Genomic DNA, 22,825 nt, shown 5'->3' on the forward strand with positions numbered 1-22,825 from the left:
GCAAAGTAGTTTAAACCACTCTTCAGGCCTTATTACCCAGTCCTTAGAAAATAATCTCTTAGAATGTTGAATACGTTAAATGTTATATTAAATTTTAAAGTGATTTTTTAAAAGCCAGTATAGGATGTTAAAACTCTTCAGTATGTTTCATAGGACTAGATGGCCAGAAAAGAATAAAGACAGCTGTTTTTTAAAAAGGATTCCAGAAACATTAGTTGTAAATAATGTTGGCGTTACCCATTTTCCTTATCATGGTTTCAGTTGGTTACAGTAATGGGAACCTCAAAGAGTGATGCTAGCAAAATTTGTGACCTGGGGTTACTTGGGATGTAATGTAATAAAATCTCATATTTTGAATTAATGGATTGAGGGTTAAGATATTGAATGCCAGATTGATTATTTAGGGAATAGCAGTTGGTTCATATTACTATTTAGAATAAATTTAACAAGACTGCCTCTTTGAATTACATCTTGTGTGCATTGTTGCACTTATTGCGTATCGGGTATCTCAATATAGCTTGAGATTGGATGCATTTAATTTATTCTTAAATTCATGTCTCAGTGGTTTCCTTAAAAAAAAAAAAAAAAAGCTAAATCATTGAATGGAGTTGTGCTTTAAAGTAAGATATGGCTGGGCACAGTGGCTCACACCTGTAACCCAGCACACTGGGAGGCTGAGGCAGGAGGATCACTTGCCCAGGAATTCGAAACCAGTCTGGGCAACATGGCGAAACCCTATCTCTACAAAATATACAAAAAATGAGATGGGTGAGGTGGCATGTGCCTCTAGTCTCAGCTACTCAGAGGGCTGAGGTGGAAGAATAAACTGAACTTGGGAGGTCAAGGCTGCAGTGAGCTGTGATCATGCCACTGCAGTCCAACCTGGGCATCAGAGTAAGACCTTGTCTCCAAAAAAACAGAAAAAAATTCATGGGTCTTTTTGTTTCCTTGGACATACTATTGTATGTCTCAGCCATAATCTAAGAAGACCTCTGTAGACCTCAGGAACTCTCTTTACACATGCAATTCCATCCACTTTGGTTTTGTGACTTGCAACTTGAAACCACCTTGGCTTACAGGAAAGACCCTGGGCTCTGTTTGAGCTCTCCCTCCCTGCACTGAGGCTTAGAAACTGCCTCTGAGCAGTAAGCTGGAGCAGTCACAGGACTCATCTCATTTGTTTCCCTTCCCGCCGGGATCACAGGCTTGCACTGCCTCTTGGTCAATGTCTTAAAAAGTGTTGCTCCATCCTTGTCTGGTTTTCTAGTTGTTTAAAGCAGGAGGGTGAATCTGTTCCCTGATATACCATTGTGGTGTGAGTGATTGTCTGCCTTTACTTTTAAATTAGAATTCCAAGGGTCTATGTATTTTTTTTTTTTAGAGAAAATTGATTATATTTATTGTTTCTAGAGGCGAGCATGTTTTAAAGATTTTATCTCCCTGTTTTAGAGAGTGAGAATTGCACTTCTCTTACTTTAAATGCAGAATGTTACTTTGGATCACCTCTGTGTATAACTGCTAGGCTTTTACCAGATGGCATTATAAACCCTTGGCATTTACATAATATATTTTTTCACAATTCACAGCAGCATATTAAAGGTTCTGAGAAACCTGATAGAGGAACTCATTTATTTGCTTAATCCAGCTCTTTACAAGTTCATTTGACTATGGAATCCTGTTGTCCTCTGTACCTATTAACATCGTACAGTATGCTTTGAAAATAGTCCTAAGAGTTAACCTTTTTTCCCCCATGGTCTTCTTTACCATTTTAATGGTTGCATAGTGCAGTTTTACATTAAGAGTATGAACTATAGAATCACTTTCTAATTGGAATTTTTTTTTTTTTTTTTTTTTTGAGATGAAGTCTCGCTCTTGTCCCCCAGGCTGAAGTGCAATGGTGCAATCTCGGCTCACTGCAACCTCCACCTCCCAGGTTCAAGCGATTCTCCTGCCTCAGCCTCCCAAGTAGCTGGGATTACAGGCGCCTGCCACCATGCCCAGCTAATTTTTGTTATTTTTAGTAGAGATGGCATTTCACCATGTTGGCCAGGCTGGTCTCGAACTCCTGATCTCAGGTGATCCCCCCGCCTCAGCTTCCCAAAGTGCTGGGATTGCAGGTGTGAGCCACCATGGCCGGCCCTAATTGGGATTTTTAAGCTACTCCAACATTCCCACTATTGAGTACTATAGCAATGTTCAATTAATACATGTAGCCTTTTCTGTATATCAGACTATTACTATGTTAGTATTGTATATTATAGTAAAATATAGTAATATATCATCTATATGTTAAATTATATCTATAATCTTACTATAGATTTCTATAGGTGGGATTATTGGGCCAAAAGGATAAAATGTTTTATGGCTGTTAATATGTATTACCTAATAGATGTTTTAAAGAAGTCTTTTAATTTTTTATCACTGATAATACAAGACTATCAGATTTGGGTACACCAGTATTATTTTTGCCTGCTTTGTTAAGGGGAAAGAAAGTGTATCATTGTTGATAACATCAGTTATTTGATGGATAGAGAAGCTGCATGAATCTTTTTCTCATAGTCTTACTAGACTTCACACTTCTACTAAACTTTTCAAATAAGTTAATGGTTCTCAATGTAGTAGAATATCTGGGATTGAGACCACATACTTTTGGTAGCAATTTATTACTTTTATTTCCTTTGTCAATTTTGAACTTTTTTGAAGTGTACCTTTCTTTTTTTAAGTTAGAACTTTGCCTATTATAACTCCTTACCTCCATTTTTAAACAGTGTGACTATGAAAATGTTCCAACCACTGTATTTACTCCTTTGGAATATGGTGCTTGTGGCCTTTCTGAGGAGAAAGCTGTGGAGAAGTTTGGGGAAGAAAATATTGAGGTGAGTTGTTTTCCTCTTTTCTCCTATGTTATATCACTACTTTTTTTTCTTCAGAATTTTAACATATACAGAAGAGTTGAAAAATAGTACAAAGAATTTTCATATACCCATTATCCAGATTCATATATTACTAACATTGTGCCAATTTATTTTATACACTTTTAGTAGTTTCTCATTCTCTGTGTGTGTGTGTTTCTGTGAATCATTTGAGAGTAAGCTGAATGCTCCTTTACCCCTAAATACTTTATTGTGTATTTCTGTGAATAAGGGCATTTTCTTATGTAACCATAGTGTTACTTTTAGGAAATTTAGTATTGGTGTAATAATTTTTATCTGATTTAACTTTCATTTTCTAATTCTGTCAGTTGGCCCAATCATATTTCCTTTTAATTTTTAAAATCACATTTATTGATTTCTCATGATTAATTATAGGAAAATGAAAAGAAAAAATAAAAACTAACATTTCCACTGCTCTGACCATTAGTACTATTTGTTTCTAGCATTACCCTCTAATTTGTACTAACTTTTCTGCTCACGTTTTATCATGGAGTCAAGGAAAATGCACGTGAAATACACTATTTCTATATACACAAATAATGCCACCCAGAAGAACTGCTATTTTAAATCATTTTGGGGACAATTTCCAATAAAACCTTCTGAAAGACCAGGTTTGTGAATAAGTCAATTTTTTTTATATAAAAGCCTATTTTAAATCTCTTAATAATCTTTATTACATGCATTGGTAGTAGCGTGTAATATGTTGGTCTATTAGTAACACAATATTAACATTTTTTTCTGATTATAAGAATAGTATATCTGAGGCCAGGCGCGGTGGCTCACGCCTGTAATCCTAGCACTTTGGGAGGCTAAGGCAGGCAGATCACAAGGTCAGGAGATTCAGACCATCCTGGCCAACAAGGTGAAACCCTGTCTCTACTAAAAATACAAAAAGAAATTAGCCGGGCCTGGTGGCGCGCACCTGTAGTCCCAGCTACTCGGGAGGCTGAGTCTGGAGAATAGCATGAACCCAGGAGGTGGAGTTTGCAGTGAGCCGAGATCGCGTCACTGCACTCCAGCCTGGGCGATAGAGTGAGAAAGACTCTGTCTCAAAAAAAAAAAAAAAAAAAAGTGTATCTGGCTGGGCGTGGTGGCTCACGCCTGTAATCCCAGCACTTTGGGAGGCCGAGGTGGGTGGATCACCTGAGGCCGGGATTTTGAGACCAGCCTGACCAACATGGAGAAACCCCATCTCTACTAAAAATACAAAATTAGCCAGGTGTGGTGTTGCATGCCTGTAATCCCAGCTACTTGGGAAGCTGAGGCAGGAGAATCGCTTGAACCCGAGAGGCGGAAGTTGTGGTGAGTCAAGATTGGGCCATTGCACTCCAGCCTGGGCAACAAGAACAAAACTCCGTCTCAAAAAAAAAAAAAAAAGAGGAAGTTTTGAAATTAGGAAAATATCAAAAAGGAAATTTTAATTCATGAAGAGATAACTGCTATTAATATATTTGTGTATTTCCTTCCAGTTTCTTTTTCTCTTAATATTTTGATGCGTTTTTAATATTTTATGTATGTATATGTGATTTTTGTGTGGGTATGTATGTCTTAATTTTTTTCAAAGTTTGATGAAGTTACAGTTTTAGGTCCAAGTTTAATGGTAATGTTATGTCATGAACATTTCCTATCTTTAATTCTCTAAAATCTCCATTTTTTAAAAAAAGGGGAATTCTTCTTTTAAGGGGTGCTATAATTTGTTAAGCCATTCATTGATTAGGTTATTTACAGTTTTTCATTATTATAAATAGAATCACAAACATCTTTATAATTCATTGTTTCTCAGATTATTTTTTGAAGATAGATTTCCTATATGAGTGTGTATATACATGACATACATATATAATTAAAATTGGAAATTTTTCATATATATTTCATATTTCTTGATAGACAATATTTAAGTTTTTTAATTTGCTTTTTTGTTATAGAAGTATAATGTGTTTGAGTTGAAGAAACTTTGAAAAATGTAAGGGAAAGAGGAAACAATTACTCATGGACTTATATCTGTAACACAGCAATTGTTAGCAATTGGGGGATGATTCCTTTAATTTTTTCCTACATAATTGGGATACTGTGATACTGTACATTAAATTTTGTAACCCATGTTTATTTTTAAAATTATATAATTTATCACAACATGGAAGAACACTTCTTATGTCTTCGTAGTCAATTCGGTCATAAAAGGTAGAATCATGTTTTGAACTGAGGCTAGCAGCTGGAGGAGAAAAAAAATCCATTTAGTCAACCAGGAATTACATCAGTAAGGATGCTGTCCTTCCAACCTTCTTTCCTCCCCCTCTTCCTCCTTCCTTCATTCCTTCCCTGTCTCCTTCCTTCACTGCTTTTAGTGAATAATGCCAAAGGAGGAAATGCCTTTTGGAAGCATTTAGCAAGAGAACTAGATAATTACCATAATTGATCCTGGCACCTTACTTGTTTTTCGCCCAAGTTGTCATTCACATTGGGTAACAAGATAGTATTGAGGTCTGTATATGTGTGTGTTTTCAGTGTAAGACAGCAGGTAATTAAATGGCTTATTTCTGTCATTCTCTCATTCTTTTTTGTTATTAGTTAGGGTGTACTCTTTTGAGGTTGAGATACATAATTAAAGGCTGAGCTTATAGCAAAAGTGCTTGACAGCAAGGAGTTTAAAGTCATTTACCTTTTGACCAGATTCCTATTCCATGAATTTTATTAATGAAAGTCTACTTACTAAAGAGCCTCCACTGTCTTGCACCATGTATGTTTGAGAGACTTACTGTTTAAAATAATGGGTCTAAATTTTGCTTTTGTATCTTTTTAGGTTTACCATAGTTACTTTTGGCCATTGGAATGGACGATTCCATCAAGAGATAACAACAAATGTTATGCAAAAATAATCTGTAATACTAAAGACAATGTAAGTGCAATTCTCAATCCTTTCCAATTATTTTATTTAGTTTTTCTTTTTTTTTTTTTTTTTAAAGATGGAGTCTTGCTCTGTCACCCAGTCTGGAGTGCAATGGCACTGTCTTGGCTCACTGCAACCTCTGCCTCTCAGGTTCAAGCGATTCCCCTGCCTCAGCCTCCCGACTAACTGGGATTACAGACTCGCACCACCACACCGGCTAATTTTTGTATTTTTTTAGTAGAGACAGGGTTTCACCATGTTGGCCAGGCTGCTCTTGAACACTTGACCTTGTAATCCACCTGCCTCGGCCTTCCAAAGTGCTGATTACACGTGTGAGCCACCGCACCCGGCTTTAGTTTTTAATATATAGCTTAGTTGGTCACATGGTGCAGATGGCATTCCTTCAGTATTTCGCCTGCCAGTTGTCTCAGGTAATAGGTATCAGCAGCCGGCAAGGACCTTGGCTGTACTGCCTGCTCCCTCATCATCTTCACTGGCACAGAGCCCTGCACTTAGTCAACAGGCAGCCAAAACTTACTGAGTGAAGGAACCAAAGGCACAACTTGAGAACTGTCTGTGTTTGTGTTTATAGAAGAGGAACAATAAAGTCATAGACTATCTAAATATAATTAATAACAAAAAAGAACAGGAGCAACGCACATTTGATCCTCAGCAGCTGGCACTACTGAGAAAGAGCCCTTAATTGAGTTCTAAGATTTGATTGCCTGCTGCTACATGTAACACATAGTCTGGTGTTCTTACATGTAAATCTAAGGTATTTTAAGTGCTTCTTAGTAGTTCTTCCCACAGATACACTTTATTCATACCATAAACCCCCAATTGTCAGGGTGAATATGTGTAAGAGTACAATATGCAATACATTACAGTACTTCTTTTTTTTTTTTTTTGAGACGGAGTCTCACTCTGTTGCCTGGGCTGGACTGCAGTGGTGGGATCTCGGTTCGCTGCAACCTCTGCCTTCCAGGTTCAAGCGATTCTCCTGCCTCAGCCTCACAAGTAGCTGGGATTACAGGCACCCACCACCACGCCCAGTTATTTTGTATTTTTAGTAGAGATGGGGTTTCACCATGTTGGCCAGGCTGGTCTCAGTCTCCTGACCTCAGGTGATCTGCCTGCCTTGGTCTCAAAGTGCTGGGATTATAGGCATGAGCCACTGTGCCCGGCCTATTACAGTACTTTTTTAGCAGACACCTGTGAAAGCCTGTGAGCAAACTCTATACCTCACAGGGTTTTTTTCCATATGTATGAAATGAGGGATTGGATAATTCCTATTTTTAAAGTTTTTTGACTGCTGCCACACATTGTAACCTGGGACATAGGTATGCATATACACACATTCTCTTTAAGTAGTGTATTGACTCTTAAGAAAACTGATCTTTTTAACTTAGCTGACACTTTTTAAAGAAATGACCTCAGTAAAAGTATAAATGATGTTAAAGAACCTATACGTTAAAAGCCTAGTAAACTCTGATATTGTTTTAATCTTGAAATTTGAATATAATTAAGCCATGTATCCTATTTGGAAACTACTGCTTTAGGCAGTAGGACAGTTACAGGTTGGTTTTTTGGTAGAACCAAGGGTTTTAGAAAAATTCCTGAATCCTCTGCAAAAAAGATTCAAATGAATATACTAGGATAACCCATAAAGAGCTACATAGCTAACATAAAAAACAATTGTATATATAGTTTTCTTTTTCTTCTCTTTGTTTTTTTATTTGAGATGGAGTCTCATTATGTTGCCAGGCTTGAGTGCTGTGGCGCGATCTTGGCTCATGGCAACCTCTGACTCCCTGGGTGAAGCGATTCTCCTGCCTCAGCCTCCTGAGTAGCTGGGATTACAGGCATGCACCACCACACCCAGCTAATTTTTGTATTTTTGTTTTTCGGTAGAGACAGAGTTTCACCATGTTGGCCAAGGTGGTCTTGATATCCTGACCTTGTGATCCTCTTGCCTCGGCCTCCCAAAGTGCTAGCATGACAGGCGTGAGCCACCGTGCCTGGCAGTTTTCTTTTCCTTTTCAGACAAATTTTCTTAAAAGTTTATATGAGTATACATTAGATATCACTTTTACTGCAGACAAAAGGAGAAAATGTCAGCCGTTCTCATCTGCAGTATATTAACTGCCCCTGTCTCACTGAGAGAGACTTCAGTTGCTCATAGCAGTCAGTGAAACCTTGAAGGTCTCCTTCCTACCAAGTAAATCCATTTTAATCATATGCATTTTGCTCTTTTTCCAATGTTACATTGTTCAAATGGCATTGCTAGAATAACGTGGAAAATAATTTTCCTACCAATAAACCTGTCAGTAATTGAGGTCATAAGGAGGGTGACAGTGTTTTAGGTTATTTTCATAGATAAAGATAGTAATAGAGAAGATGAATATTTCTTACTGCTCTTTTGTCATGACCAATCTGAGGGGAAAGCTTGTAGAACTTGACTGTCCCTGGGCCGTGCTTTATTCATTTTGAGTCAGTCACTTGACTTCAGCGTCTAAATGTCCTTGACTCTAAATCGTACAAATGTTTATTAACTGCTGGCTTTTGTTCTCTGCTATTTTTTTTTTTTTTTTTTTTTTTTACATAAAACGTTTATAATAAAGATGAAGAAGGTACTCACCATCCAAAGTCAAGAAACATTAACATTTTTGCTGCATTTGTTTCAGGGCTTTTTTCTTACAAGAGATAAACCATCATATACGCAGTTTATAACAGCTTGTATTTATTGAGCACTTACTATATACCAGGCACTATAGAGCTCTACAGGTATTAATTTATTTAATCCTTACATAATCCTGTGAGGTATATGTGCTGTTGTTTTCCCATTTTTATAGATGAGGAAACTGAAGCGTTTGGAAGTTAAATAATTGTGCTCAAATTGTTTACCTAGGTAAGGGCAGATCTGTACATTTATTCTCACACAATGTATATACCATGCTATTAACTATTATCTTATTCCTGTGCAGTCTTCTGTCTTCCTTCACTTCAAAAGGTAAAACTTTTGAAGTTGTAGGGTCTCATGCTTATGTTCTTATGTTTGCCACCTATTTATGAATGCATAAACAAACATACAGTGTTCGTGGTTTAATTGCAGGTGGCATCCTCATTATGTAGAGCTCTGCAACTTTTTAATAATCTCATTATTTTTGAGACCCTTTCCACATTATTACATGGAAATCTATTTTAAGTGCTTTTTAGTAGTTCCTCCTGCAGATACACTTTATTCATACCATAAACCCTGAATTGTCAGGGTGAATATGTGTAAGAGTACAATATGCCATATATTACAGTCCTTTGTCAGCAGAACAACCTCCTGATTGTTTCCAGGGAGTGATGGAACCTTAGACAAGCTCTGTACCCCACAGCCTGAGTTGCCTCATCTGTTATGACGAGATTAGACTAGATAGTCTAGTCTGAGTCGGTGCTGAAAATCTGTCAGCTTGACAGCAGAGTGCATCAGATTTCTCTGCTTTTGGCAGAGGCAGCCAGAGTTTGACATTTCTAATTTATCCAAAATAATTTCTACACAGGTATTTTAGAGTGCCAGGCATTTTTCTTTTGCTTTTAAAAATGTTTTCAGACTTTGCCGGGCACCGTGGCTCACGCCTATAATCCCAGCACTTTGGGAGGCTGAGGTGGGTGAACTGCTTAAGCTTACAAGTTCAGGACCAGCCTAGGCAGCATGGCGAAACCCCATCTCTATCAAAAACAAAACAAAAAATGTTTTCAGACTTCAGTGATCTTGTGCTATTTATTTATCCTCAAAACCTTATTTTAAATTACTTTTAAATTTTTATTTTTATTTTATTTTTTAGAGGCAGAGTCTTTGTCACTCACAATGGAGTACAGTGGTGTGATCATAGCTCACTGCTGCCTCCACCTCCTGGGCTCAAGCATTTCTCCCACCTCAGCCTCCCAAGTATCTGGGACTACAGACGTGAGCCACCGTGCCCAGCTAATTTTTATTTATTGTTATTATTTTTTTGTACAGACAGAGTCTCCCTATGTTGCTGGTCTTGAATGCCTGGCCTCAGGTGATTCTCCTGCCTCAGCCTCCCAAAGTGCTGGGATCACAGGCTTGAGCTATGCTGCCCAGTCAAAATGACTTTTTAATTTGATTGACTACTCTCAAGGGTCCCAGCTATTACAGATAGTGTCTGTGGAGCTGAGATAATCAAATACAGGACGTGAGGACACCCTGTCCCTTTGGTAATATTTTCCAGAACATTTTGGTGATTAAAGACCTGTAGGCATCTTTGCCTTTTGTATTTTTTCTCATAAAATGAGTAATCACTTGTAGCTGTTTCTTGTCCCTTCATTCCTGCCTGAAGTGAACATCATACTCTCTGTTTTGGTTCATGTTGGGGAGTCTTTAGGCTAAATAGCGGCTAGTAGCAGTCATTAAAGTCTCTGGCCGTTTTTCCAGTTGCGGTGGCTCACACCTGTAATCCCAGCACTTTGGGAGGCTGAGGGGGGTGGATCACCTGAGATCAGGCGCTCGAGACCAGCATGGCCAACATGGCAAAACCCACCTCTACTAAAAATACAAAAAAATTAGGCGGGCGTGGTGGTGTGTGCCTATAGGGTCCCAGCTGAGGCTGAGGCAGGAGAATCGCTTGAATCCAGGAGGCGGAGGTTGCAGTGAGCGGAGATCACACCATTGCCATCGCACTCCTGCCTGGGCAACAAGAGCGATACTCCATCTCAAAAAAAAAAAAAGTCTCTGCTCATTTTTGAGTTGCATTTTTAAGAAATAGACTGGAGAAATGCTCTAAGGCTGTGTAGGAAGAGAAGGGGAGAAAAATCAGCTTAGTTGCATTATTGTTGTTTTTTTTTTTACCTTAGGAACGTGTTGTGGGCTTTCACGTACTGGGTCCAAATGCTGGAGAAGTTACACAAGGCTTCGCAGCTGCACTCAAATGTGGACTGACCAAAAAGCAGCTGGACAGCACAATTGGAATCCACCCTGTCTGTGCAGAGGTGGGTCATCTATACTTCTACAGTTTAAAAATGCACACCACCCAGCTTATACGTGGCAGATCTAGGACCCTGAGTTTGATAATGATTCCTCAAAAGAGGGCCTTGTCTCTAAAAATTAGTTTTCATCTTTCAATATTGATTGCTCATGGTATGAGCTGGAGGCTTCTGTCATGTCATTAAGTGGTAAAAATTATGAGAGTGAGTTATAGAGCTGTGCCTTATTTTATTTATCATATCTTCTAAATTATTTTCATGGCAATCAGTTAATAATGGAAGAGCTTCAATCTTAGTTATTCCACAGCTATCTTGAGGCTAGTTGATACTGTCTGCCTCTTCAGCTTACAGTATCAGGGAATGAGATTTGAAAATGATGCTTTCCAAAGATCAAATGACAGTAGAACTAGAAATTGACCAATCTAGGCCTCTGGGTGTCAGTGTTTCTTCCCTGCCAGTTATCATCCAAGAGTTAAATATTGTAATACCTAACTGCATAGGAATGGTAAGCCAAAAATGTGTTTATATTGGAGAACTTGGGAAGATGTGGGAGGAGGCATGTCATACTATACCAGCTTATATATGGAGTTGAAAATTGCAGCAATTATCTGTTGTAGCCAGTGGCTTCCAGGGTGTACATTGCACTTGCAAACACACACACACACGCATGCACACACGCATGCACGTTCTTGCCAGATTTCATTCAGCAGCTCCATGACTGGTTGTTCTCTCTGTTCATGATTGCCTTTGTACAACTGAACTCATTGCTAAGTATGTGGAATGTCAGCTTTAAGACCTGGAAAAACGTTTTAGCTTTCTTTTGCTTTGTCTTCTCTGTGATCAAGAATCCTCTATTAATAGGCACCTGGCTGGGATATAAGCCTAAAATATTAACATGTTGAGAGATTAGAGCATCATTTATTTCTTTCATTTATAGAAAGCTTCTGTTTTTGTGATGGAAATAGAATTAAGCTTCAAAAAATATAAAAACTGAAGTCTTGATTAATGCCCTTAATGTGTGATAGATCTTTTATTTAGTGTAATGACTCAAACTGCCTGTGTTGGGAAGGAGCCAATTAACTTTGCTTTCTTGAGTACATTAGTTTCCCAGGGCTACTGTTACAAAGTACCACAAACTGGGTGGCTTAAAAATAGCAGACATTTTCTCTCTCTCAGTTCTGGAGGCTAGAAGTCCAAACTCAAGGTGTCAGCAGGGCCAAGCTCCCTCCAAAGGCACTAGGGAAGAATCCTCCCTTGCCTCTTCCTTTGCCTTCTGGTAGCAATGGCAATCCTTGGCGTTCCTTAGCTTGCAGATGTATCACTTTAATCTCTGCCTCCCTCTTCACATAGCCTTATCCCCTGTGTGTCTGTGTCCAAATTTCCCTCCTCTTTCTTATAAAGAAACTCCAGTCATTGGATTGGGGTCCACTCTAATCCAACATGATCTCATTTTCACTTGATTACATCTGCAAAGACCCTATTTCCAGATTCACAAATACTGGGGGTTAGGACTTGATCATGCCTTTTGGGGTTATGGGGACACAATTCAACCTACAATAGTGAGTATATTTAAAAATGTAGATGCTGTTTCAAAATACTCACAAGCTTCAATAACCATTTTTGATAGGGATGAAAGAAAAGACAATTTTATTGTCTTTTGTATATGAGTGTCTAATTTTTTGTCTGAATTCAGCTCTCAGTGGGCTTGTTGAAAGAAAGATTGCTGTGTGCTGGCCTCTGACCCCCTCAGGAGGCTGTTGTGCTGCAATCCAGCAGCAGCGTGCACAGCAGCATCTGGCAGGGTGACTGCCAGCTGGGCAGAAGGATGCAGTGAGGATGCAGGACGTCTCCTAAAGCCCATGGCTGTGGGGAGGTCAGCCAAAGGCCTGTTCTCCTTAGTATGCCTGGCACATTTGGGGCTGTGCATCTCCATCTGTTGGTCCTCTTATGTTGTTGAAGCTCAGAGGCTGAATTTTCTGATGCTTTGATAGGATTCTGATATTTTTGTTTTCCCCAAGCTATTGACTGATTAACAAGATAAAAAATTGGGTGAAATCGCACTCTGTGAACACACTTGTCAAGCTGTGTGCACAGTGCCGTGCTGGACACTGGGGATGCAGCAGGGATTTGGCTAAGCTTAGGAGGAGAGGAGACAGCTGGGTGATGTGCCAGTTAACAGTTCCGTCTGACAGATCCTAGGATCAGGGTAGATCTAAAGTGCTGGAGGCACCGGGGTGCCACCTTTGTGGTCTTTGGCTCAGGGATTCTTGTGATTTGTTTTTTTTACTCACAGAGCACTTCTGACCCCAGATGTGTGGGGGTTTTGCTCACATGAACAACCAGTTCTCCAGCTTTCTAGACACCAGCTGGGTGACCTATAACATAACTCAATTCTGATACCAGCTGCCTGGAGTTAGCATCAGATCCTACAGGGGCTCATTCCCATAAGACTGCCACCACTGCAGAGGCCAGTGTCAAGCCCAGGACTCCTATACTTCTGACCTACCAGCTATAAAGTCAAGGGGTTCCCACGATAAATTGCTAGCATGGCTCACAGAACTCAGGAATAAACTTTACTTATATTTACTTGTTTATTATAAAGGTTGCAACTCAGGAACAGCCAATTGGAAGAGATACACAGGGCAAGATGGTTGTGGGGAGGCAGGGGACAACAGAGCTTCCATGTCCTCTCTAGGTGTGGCACCTTCCCAGCACCTCGATATTCACCAACCTGGAAGTTCTCCAAACCCCTCATTTAGGTATTTCTAGAGGTCCCATTATGTAGGCATGATTGATTAATCATTGACCATTCGTAAGTACCCAATCTCCTGCTCCTTCCCCATATGTAGAGGACCAGAACTGGGGCTAAAAATTCTACCTCTGATGACATGGTTGGTTCCTCTGGCAACCAGCCGCCATCTTGAAGCTATCTAGGGCCCCACCAAGAGTCACATCATTAGCATAAGCTCAGGTGTGGTTGAAAGGGGCTCATTATGAATAGCAAAAAATGCTCATCTCACTAGTGTCACTCAGGAAATTCCTGGGTTTTTGAAGCTCCCATGCCAGGAATCAGGGACAGGATGGAAGAGCAAATATGTATTTCTCATCATTTCACAGTATCACAGGATGTTGGGGCAGGATGATTCTGGAGGGAGTTCTTACCTAAGACTAGAAGAATGTGTGGACGTTAGCTAGTGAGAGAACACTGTACAAAAGGCCTGGGTGGGAAAAAGGATGGCTCATTCAAGGAACTGAAGAAGACTCTCAATATTGCCATAGCTTAAAGAACTTAGAGAGTTAAAAAGTGTGTGTGTGTGTATATATATATTTATTTATTTTTTATATATATATATATGCTAGAGAAACAGCTGGGTAAGTGATGGTCTTGTAAACTAAGGAAGGGTATTTTGACTGCCTTTGGGGCATTGTGATTCAGCCAAAAGGTCTAAAGCAGGGAGTAACATGGTCAGGTACATTGTTCAGAAACATTCCTCCAGCTACACCATGGAAGCTGGACTGAGTGGGCAAGTGGAGTGGCAGATCCAGTTATGTGGCTGGTGAGGTAGATGAGAGGAGATGATAGTGGCCGGAGGCGTGGCTGTGGAAATGGAGTGACACTGTTGTATTTGAGGGTAGAGTTGATAGTACTTGCCAACTGGCTGGGAATGGGAAGAGGGAGAGCTGAAGACCACTCAGGTTTGTGTCCTGCAACAGGAGGTAATAGCAAGAGCAGACTCGTGACAGCGATGATGAGACCACTAATGTGTATGAGGGCCTGCTGTGTGCTGAGTACTGTGTCCCTGCCTGTTGACTAACTTAGTCCTTATGAGCACCCCATGTGGTGGATGGGGTAGTATATCTGTTTGACAGACGAGGAAACCAAGGACGAAGAGGTTGAGTAACTTGCCCATGGTTACCCAGCCTGATCATGGCCGAGCTGGGATTCAAACCCAGGCAGTCCAGACCCCAAAGCACCACGCTGTGCGGGTGATACTGCATCTCCACAGACTGTCCTACCATATTTGGCATAGAATTTAAAATGGAACTGATTCTTGGTGGCAGCACAGATGTAGTGGAGACACACAGACCTGGGTTGTAATCTCACTCAGCAAATTCCTCTCAGTGAGACCTGGCCATACCACCCAGGTTTTCAGAAGCTTGGTTTCCACATTAAATAAAATAAGAGTCCAGGCGTGGTGGCTGACTCCTATAATCCCAGCACTTTGGGAGCCTGCGGCGAGTGGATCACTTGAAGCCCAGAGTTTAAGACCAGGCTGACCACATAGCGAAACCCCATCTCTACCAAAAATAACGAAAAATTAACTGTGCATGGTGGCATATGCCTATAATCCCAGCTGCGTGGGAGACGTGAGGCACAAGAATCACTTGAACCCAGGAGGCAGAGGTTGTACTGAGCCAAGATCATGCCACTTCTCTCCAGCCTGGGCTACAGCGAGACCCTGTCTCAAAAAAAAAAAAAAAAAAAAAAAAGAGTAAAATGGCCTGTCTCAGTGGCTCACACCTGTAATCCCAGCACTTTAGGAGGCCAAGGTGGGCAAATCATCTGAGATCAGGAGTTCGAGACCAGCTTGGGCAATACGGCAAAACCTTGTCTCTACTAAAAATACAAAAATGGCCTGGTGCGGTACCTGTACGTACCTGTAGTCCCAGCTACTCGGGAGGCTGAGGCATGAGAATTGCTTGAATCTGGGAGGTGGAGGTTGCAGTGAGCTGAGATTACGACACTGCCTTCCAGCCTGGAGCGAGACTCTGTCTGAAAAAAATAAATAAATAAATAAAACAAAATAAGAGAATATCTAACAGTAGGGTTGATTAAAATGCAATCTGTAAAGTGTGTAGGAGAGTTCCTGGCATTTAATAGATGCTGAATAGCTGCACCTGTTAGCTGCTTTTTTCCCCAGGATATTATAGAAGATGTGGCTGCGGCTTGGAAGGGGAGAAGATGTGGCTGGACTGAAAGGTCGTCATGACAGTATTTTTAATGGGGGTTGGAGAGGGATATATATTGTGAAAAAGCTCCAGTGATTTTTTTTTTTTTTAAACCCTGGTTATGAACTGCTTGCTTTGATACTGGATTTTGAAAAACCAAAGGCTTAAAACTCCTAGTTATGGACATTTTAAAAAATTATTTTTAACTGACACAATAATTGTACATATTTATGGGGTACATAGTGATATTTTGAAACACAGAGTTTATAGTGATCAGATTAGGGTAATTAGCCTGTCATCTCAAACACTGACCATTTCTTAGTGTTGAGAACATTCCATATCTTTTCTTCTAGCTATTTGAAAGTATGCATTACTGTTTAACCGTAGTTATCCTAAGATGCTATAGAACATATTCCTTCTATCTGGCTATAATTTTATATCCTTTAACAAATCTCTCCCTATCTGCTTCTCCCAACCCTTCCCAGCCTTTAGTAATCTCTGCTCTTTTTACTTCTGTGAGTAAGCTAGCACAGTCACTGTGGACAACAGTATGGAGGTTCCTCAAAAAACTATAAGTAGAGCTACCATATGATCCAGCAATCCCACTCCTTACTGGGCATTTATCCCAGGGAAGTTTTTGTTTGTTTGTTTGTTTTTTTAAAGCTTCTTGATCTAGGAAGAGTGAAACTTGGTATTAGGGGTTCATAGAGGGAACTCTTTTCTCTGCCAAATGCTGAGTTCTGAGTTGGATAGTAATTGGATTTGCTACTGGACCCACTGTTTTTATCATCCAGACATATCCTGTAGGGAATGCTGTTCAGATGTGGTCCACAGAATGTTTATTAGTCCATAATGACAGAAGGATAGAAACGAAGAAGAAAGTTTAGAAATTTTAACAATAATTTGACAGTGACTGATCTAATAATAAACATGGTGTTTTAATTTTACATGCCTTTTAAAATTTCATTTCCCCAGTACATTGTCAGTGAATTTCACAAGTGTTAGTCCAGTGGATTAATTAGAAATAATAGTAATTTTTAAACCAGTCCTGAGTACTGCTTTAAACTGAGTGCTCAAAAATAGCCACAGCTCCACGGCCAGCTGTGGTGGTAGGCTGGCACAGTGACTCACTTTGGTAAAAATCCTGGGCAGTCGAGAGCAATCTTTGACTCTGAGGAGTAATTACTTACAAAAGTTGACAAATTCCTTAGCAAAGTAATTTCCAAAGGGAATTACTAGAATTCTGGAATTGCTGTAAGAGGAGAGGCTACTCTTGTTTTGACTGAAGTCCTGTGAGAGGGATTCTCAGCGCCTGGGGTATTAGCAATGCGTTTGCCTTATTCAGTGTGAGATGGGGTTGGTGGTCATTTATTCTGAACGCCTGAGCCGCAGTCATTGAGTAGGAAACGGATTACACATAACTTTGAGTAGTAATTTCAACAAATCAAATTCACTTGTAGAGGAGAAGAACAATAGTTCAAGCGGAAAGCATTTGAAAATACTTCTTTGTAATGTCTTAAAATGAATTTTAGTGTCAAATATTAAAAGTTTTGGTGTTTTTTGTTTTCAATTAATAGTCAGTATAATCCCAGTCTAAAGTGAGGGAGCCTTCTGTGGCTAGAAGTGGCGGGGACAGACACGAGTATGTGAGGTGGAAAGCTTCCAGCGGTTCCTGACCCTTGTACGAGTCCTGTGTGTTGGGATGGAAGGGCACGGAGGCTGCCCCTTCTGCTCATTTTTTAAAAATACATGTTTTTATAAAAATTCTAAAACAGTTGTGAACGAATGAAATCTGTCAAAGTTGACCTCAGCAGGTTTTTTCATTTATTTGAGACAGGTTCTTGTCACCTAGACTGGAGTGCAGTGGTGTGATAGCTCACTGCAGCCTTGACCTTTCAAGCTCGAGCAATGTTCGTGCCTCAGTCTCCTGAGTAGCTGGGACTACAGGCACATGCCACTGTTCCCAGCTTATATATATATATATATTTGAGAGAGACAGGGTTGCATTATGTTGCCCAGACTGGTCTCAAACTCCTGGGCTCAAGCAATCCTCCTGCCTTGGCCTCCCAAAGTGCTGGGATTGCAGGCGTGAGCCACGTGCCTGCCTGCCACACCATCACATGCAGCTCACTCTGCCTTTAACATAAGAACAACATCAGTATAAGAAAAAGAGGGAGTTTCAGTTTGGGACTTGAGTTACTGGAAACATGGTGATCGAAGAACAGACGACCATCTCTGCTACAGAAACCCTACCACTTCAAATACAATTATTAGAGGCAGGCGGGATGCTTGGCGGAACTCCGGGAGAGGAGCCAGTGAGCTGAGATCGCGCTGACTGGCACTCCAGCCTGGCGATGAGCCGAGATTCCTGCTCAAAAAAAAAAAAAAAGAAAAAAGTAGATAAGAGCTCATTTTTATATTTGGCCAACTAAATCTCCTAAGGTCCTATTTCTAAATCAGTTTCTGAGAAATGGAACCCCAGTTTCTCAAAATTATAAGCCCAATTGACAAATGCCTTCATTTCCTCTATTCTTTTCCTCATTTTAAAAATGGAAAAGAAAGCACGTTTGAATTGCCCTTAATACCCCTTTCTAACACAGCTATTTTTATGATCATGTATTGTTTCCCCTCATTCCCACCTGTACATTCTTTTTTTTTTTTTTTGAGTCTGCCCTGTCCTGTCTGATGACATGATCCTACCCAAAGTCTCCTGTCTCACGCCATTCTTCCTGGCTTCTCTACAGGCCTCCGGGAGTAGCTGGGATCACAGGCGCCTGCCCACCACTCTCAAGGTTTTTTGTATTTTAGTAGAGATTTGGTTTCACCATGTCTCATCTCCCTGTTCCTGATCCACCCTGCTTCCCAAAGTGCTGGGATTATAGTTTGAGCCACTGACCCGCCCATATGATTTTTTAAACAAAATAATTCTATTGCTTTTCCAAAGAAGTTGTACTAGTTTACAATGTCACCAGCATTGCATATGAGTGCTAATTAAAATGTTGCAAAATTCAGTGACAATGTTTTTTCTATAATGAGTGTGAAAAGGATAACTATTGGGCCTGCTGCGCCTGCCTGCAATCCCACACTCTGGGAGGCCTAAAGGTCCACCTGAGTGTCAGGAGTTTGAGACCAGTCATCAACTGGGTGAAACCCTGTCTCTACTAAAAATCAAAAAATTATCTGGGCATGGTGGCGGGCACCTGTAATCTCAGCTACTCGAGACTGAGGCAGGAGAATTGCTTGGACCTGGGAGGCAGAGGTTGCAGTGAGCCAAGATTGTGCCACTGCACTCCAGCCTGGGTGACAGAGTGAGACTCTGCCTCCAAAAAAAAAAAAAGGATAATTATTTCAAGGATTTTAGCACATCTTTGCTAACAACGATGAGCCTCTTTCTTTTTATAATGATTGTTTTTTGGGGGGGGTATGAATTATCCATATTTTCTGATGCATTTGTATTATAAAACTTTTTAAGATACTGGCCATTAGTATTTGGTCTGGATTTTTTTTGAGAAGTAAAGGCTTTGTCACCCTCTGAAGCTAAAACAGACAAGATTTTTCTCAGTATTATTCCTCCCTTACACAAAATTGTCTTCACCCTTATTCACAAGTATTTTTGTTTTTATGTACAGGCAATCTTGAGCAGTAACAAGTAACAATTGTCCAAAACTGTCAAGTCACACAAATGTTTGCAAGGATATGAAACAAGGAGAACTTGTTAGTCACTGCAAATGAGAGTATAGGTTGGTTCAGGTACCTTGAAAATCTAGTCAAGCCAAAGTTTCACCTGCCCTCTGACCCAGCAGTTTTACTTCAGCTCTGTGTGCAAGGAGATGCGCTGGAATGTCACAGCATTGTATTGCAAAGAGCACATTGGCAACAGCTTGGCTGGCCAGCAGAAGGAGCCCGAATGTGTGATTCATATTCACTAGTTGAATAATTAAATACTACAATATACACTATATATACTAGACTGTATGTGTTGTTCTATACTGTAGTGATTGAATCGAACTCTATTCAGTGAAAAAATGGAAGAATTAGCTATTTGTATCCATATGGGATACAAAAAAGCAGGGTAACAGAGGAATGTACATCATCTTCCCATTTGCAGGTAAAGCTTCTTAAAAAAACACAAGAGAATGCAGGAAGAAATGCCTAGGAATGATAAGCACCAACTCGGTGGAGGGAAAGGAGGAAAAGGCCATCAGGGTGGCACACATGGGGCTCTAACTGGGCACTTTATACCCTTTATATCCAAAATATTCTATGGTGAATTTCTTTTAGAGGGTTGACAAGCAACTGGGGGTACCTGATTTGTTTTAATCATCCCCCATGCTAACAAAATTCTTTAATAGATATAACCTAAATTTTTTTTCTCTTTCACCTTGGTTTTAAAATGTCTTCCCCTTTTTATTCTCTGGAGAAATAGAAAATATCCTCGATCATACTACTTCTCTGTTTTATTCATTTTGGTAGTCCCCTAAGACAGTTTTAATGCGTATGGCATTATCTGAACTGTTCCCTGTTACCTCATTTGCTCAGGCATCTGAAGATGTTGTGCTTTCTCTTCCCCTGCAGGTATTCACAACATTGTCTGTGACCAAGCGCTCTGGGGCAAGCATCCTCCAGGCTGGCTGCTGAGGTTAAGCCCCAGTGTGGATGCTGTTGCCAAGACTCCAAACCACTGACTCGTTTCCGTGCCCAAATCCAAGGCGAAGTTTTCTAGAGGGTTCTTGGGCTCTCGGCACCCGCATGGCCTATGCTTACCACCGCCCAAGGCCCCCTTGGATCTTTTGGATAGGAGTTGGTGAATAGAAGGCAGGCAGCATCACACTGGGGTCACTGACAGACTTGAAGCTGACATTTGGCAGGGCATCAAAGGGATGCATCCATGAAGTCACCAGTCTCAAGCCCATGGGGTAGGCGGTGATGGAACAACTGTCAAATCAGTTTTAGCATGACTTTTCCTTGTGGATTTTCTTATTCTTGTCAAGTTTTCTAATGTTGATTTTTTTTCTTTTTTCTCCATGGTGTTAATGATATTAGAGATGAAAAACGTTAGCAGTTGATCTTTGTCCAAAAGTAAGTCATGGCTAGAGTATCCATACAAGGTGTCTTGTTGCATGGAAGGGATAGTTTGGCTCCCTTGGAGGCTTTGTAGGCTTGTCCCAGGAAAGAGAACTGTCCTGCCGCTGAAATGGACTGTTCTTTACTGACCTGCTCAGCAGTTTCTTCTCTCATATATGCCCAAAACAACTACATCTGCGATCGACTCTAGCCAAGTTTGCCTCTGTGTGCTACATCACGGATGATTATTATTTTAAGGTCTGTTTAGGAAGAGAAATGGCTACCTGGCCAGCCATTGCCTGGCATTTGGTAGTACAGTATGATTCTCACTATTATTTGTCATGGAGGCAGACATACACCAGAAATGGGAGAGAAACAGTACATATCTTTCTGTCTTTAGTTTATTGTGTGTTGGTCTAAGCAAGCTGAGATCATTTGCAATGGAAAACACGTAACTTGTTTAAAAGTTTTTCCGGTAGCTTTACCTTTTATGCTAAAAACACAACATATAATGGTGTTAGGTATCTATTCCTTTCTAAGACTACATTAGTAGGAAAATAAGTCTTTTCATGCTTATGATTTAAATCTTTTATGGTAATTGCTTTTTAAAGGAAGTTATTAATATCATAAGTTATTATTATTATTTTGAACACAGGTGGATGTGAAGGATTTTCATTTAAAAACCAAGTGGTTTTGACTTTTTCTGTTGAATGAACAACTGTGCCTTGTGGAATTTTTGCAGAAGTGTTTATGCTTTGTTAGCATTCCAACTTGCGTTATTATAAAGAGGTATTAATGCCTCAGTTATGTGTTTGTCAATATACTGGCTGAGGATTCTATTTCAGCTGTCTTTTCTAACTGTAAGTTGAGTTTTGAACACGTGCTGTGGACATCAGGCCTCCTGCCAGCAGTTCTTGAAGCTCCTTTTTCATTCCTGCTCCTCTGTCTACTTGTATTTCTCAGTTACAGCACTGAGCGGTTGTTTCCAAGTACATTTCTGGGCCACCTCAGGGAACCCGTGCATCTGCCTGGCATTTAGGCAGCAGAGCCCCTGACCGTCCCCCCAGGGCTCTGCCTCACGTCCTCATCTCATCTGGTTCTACGAAGAAATAGGAAATGGGAAAAGGAGAGGGCAATTGAGGCAGTTGACCATATTCAGTTTTATTTATTTATTTTTAATTTGTTTTTTTCCTCCAAGTCCACCAGTCTGAAATTAGCACAGTAGGCAGTATGAGATAGTCAGCCCTAATCATGTTGTGATTTTCTTTTCTTAGTGGAGTGGAATGTTCTATCCCCACAAGAAGGATTATATCTTATAGACTTGTCTTGTTCAGATTCTGTATTTACCCATTTCGTTGAAATATATACTAAGTTCCATGTATTTTTGTTACAAATCTTCTGAAAAATACAAAACAATGTGAAACATTAAAAGGCGTTAATAATATCCACATGTGTGCCTTCTTACTGAATGATGGTCTTGGGAGTCTTTCCAAGAGTATTGAGTAGATCTCTGACATTGTGTTGAAGAACTAGCTGCTGAGTAGGCTCCAATGATGCTATGCTGATTTGAGTATAGATAGACTGATGAGTTCCTTGCCATTTCCCATCTTCTGGCAGTATCAGGCACGTAGATGGTCAATAAATGTTTACAGAAATGTTGATTACCATGTTCAGATTTTACATTCACATGCACTTAATCTTCTTAGGTATCACTTTTTAAGCAGAAACTCCTCTTTTATGTAATCTTTACCAAAAACCTTCCCAGTTTGTACTTCCTTTCTGTGGTAAGTAGTTGCTGTGTGCTAATAATAACAGCTAAATGAGTGTTTACTGCGACGCATGCAGGCACTGTGCTTGACACACCCAGGGTGATGTAATCCTTACAACAATCCTTTTAGAGAAGGTGCTTTTGTACCCATTTATAGATGGAGAAACAGGCTTAGAAGTATGAGTCACTTTCTTAGGATTACACAGCCAGTTAATAATGCATCACGTTTTT

General features: G+C 40.1%; 1 protein-coding gene across 10 annotated transcripts in view; it reads left to right on the forward strand.

Annotated features, from left to right (window-relative positions):
- Nucleotides 1-22,270, forward strand: part of TXNRD1 (thioredoxin reductase 1) — a 97,948-nt gene extending 75,678 nt beyond the window's left edge. For 6 of the 10 annotated variants that reach the window (XM_009181575.4, XM_009181570.3, XM_009181571.3 and 3 more), the window contains 4 exons: nt 2,769-2,876; nt 5,734-5,829; nt 10,684-10,818; nt 20,338-20,816. In XM_009181575.4, coding sequence (XP_009179839.1) covers nt 2,769-2,876; nt 5,734-5,829; nt 10,684-10,818; nt 20,338-20,400 — 402 coding nt within the window. In that variant the 3' untranslated portion in view covers nt 20,401-20,816. The other 4 variants (XM_021922836.2, XM_009181572.2, XM_009181573.2 and 1 more) reach the window with 2 other exon arrangements.
- The last annotated feature ends 555 nt before the right edge of the window (nt 22,271-22,825 follow it).

Source organism: Papio anubis, chromosome 9 (assembly GCF_008728515.1).
Source record: "Papio anubis isolate 15944 chromosome 9, Panubis1.0, whole genome shotgun sequence".
Taxonomy (NCBI): Eukaryota; Metazoa; Chordata; class Mammalia; order Primates; family Cercopithecidae; genus Papio; species Papio anubis.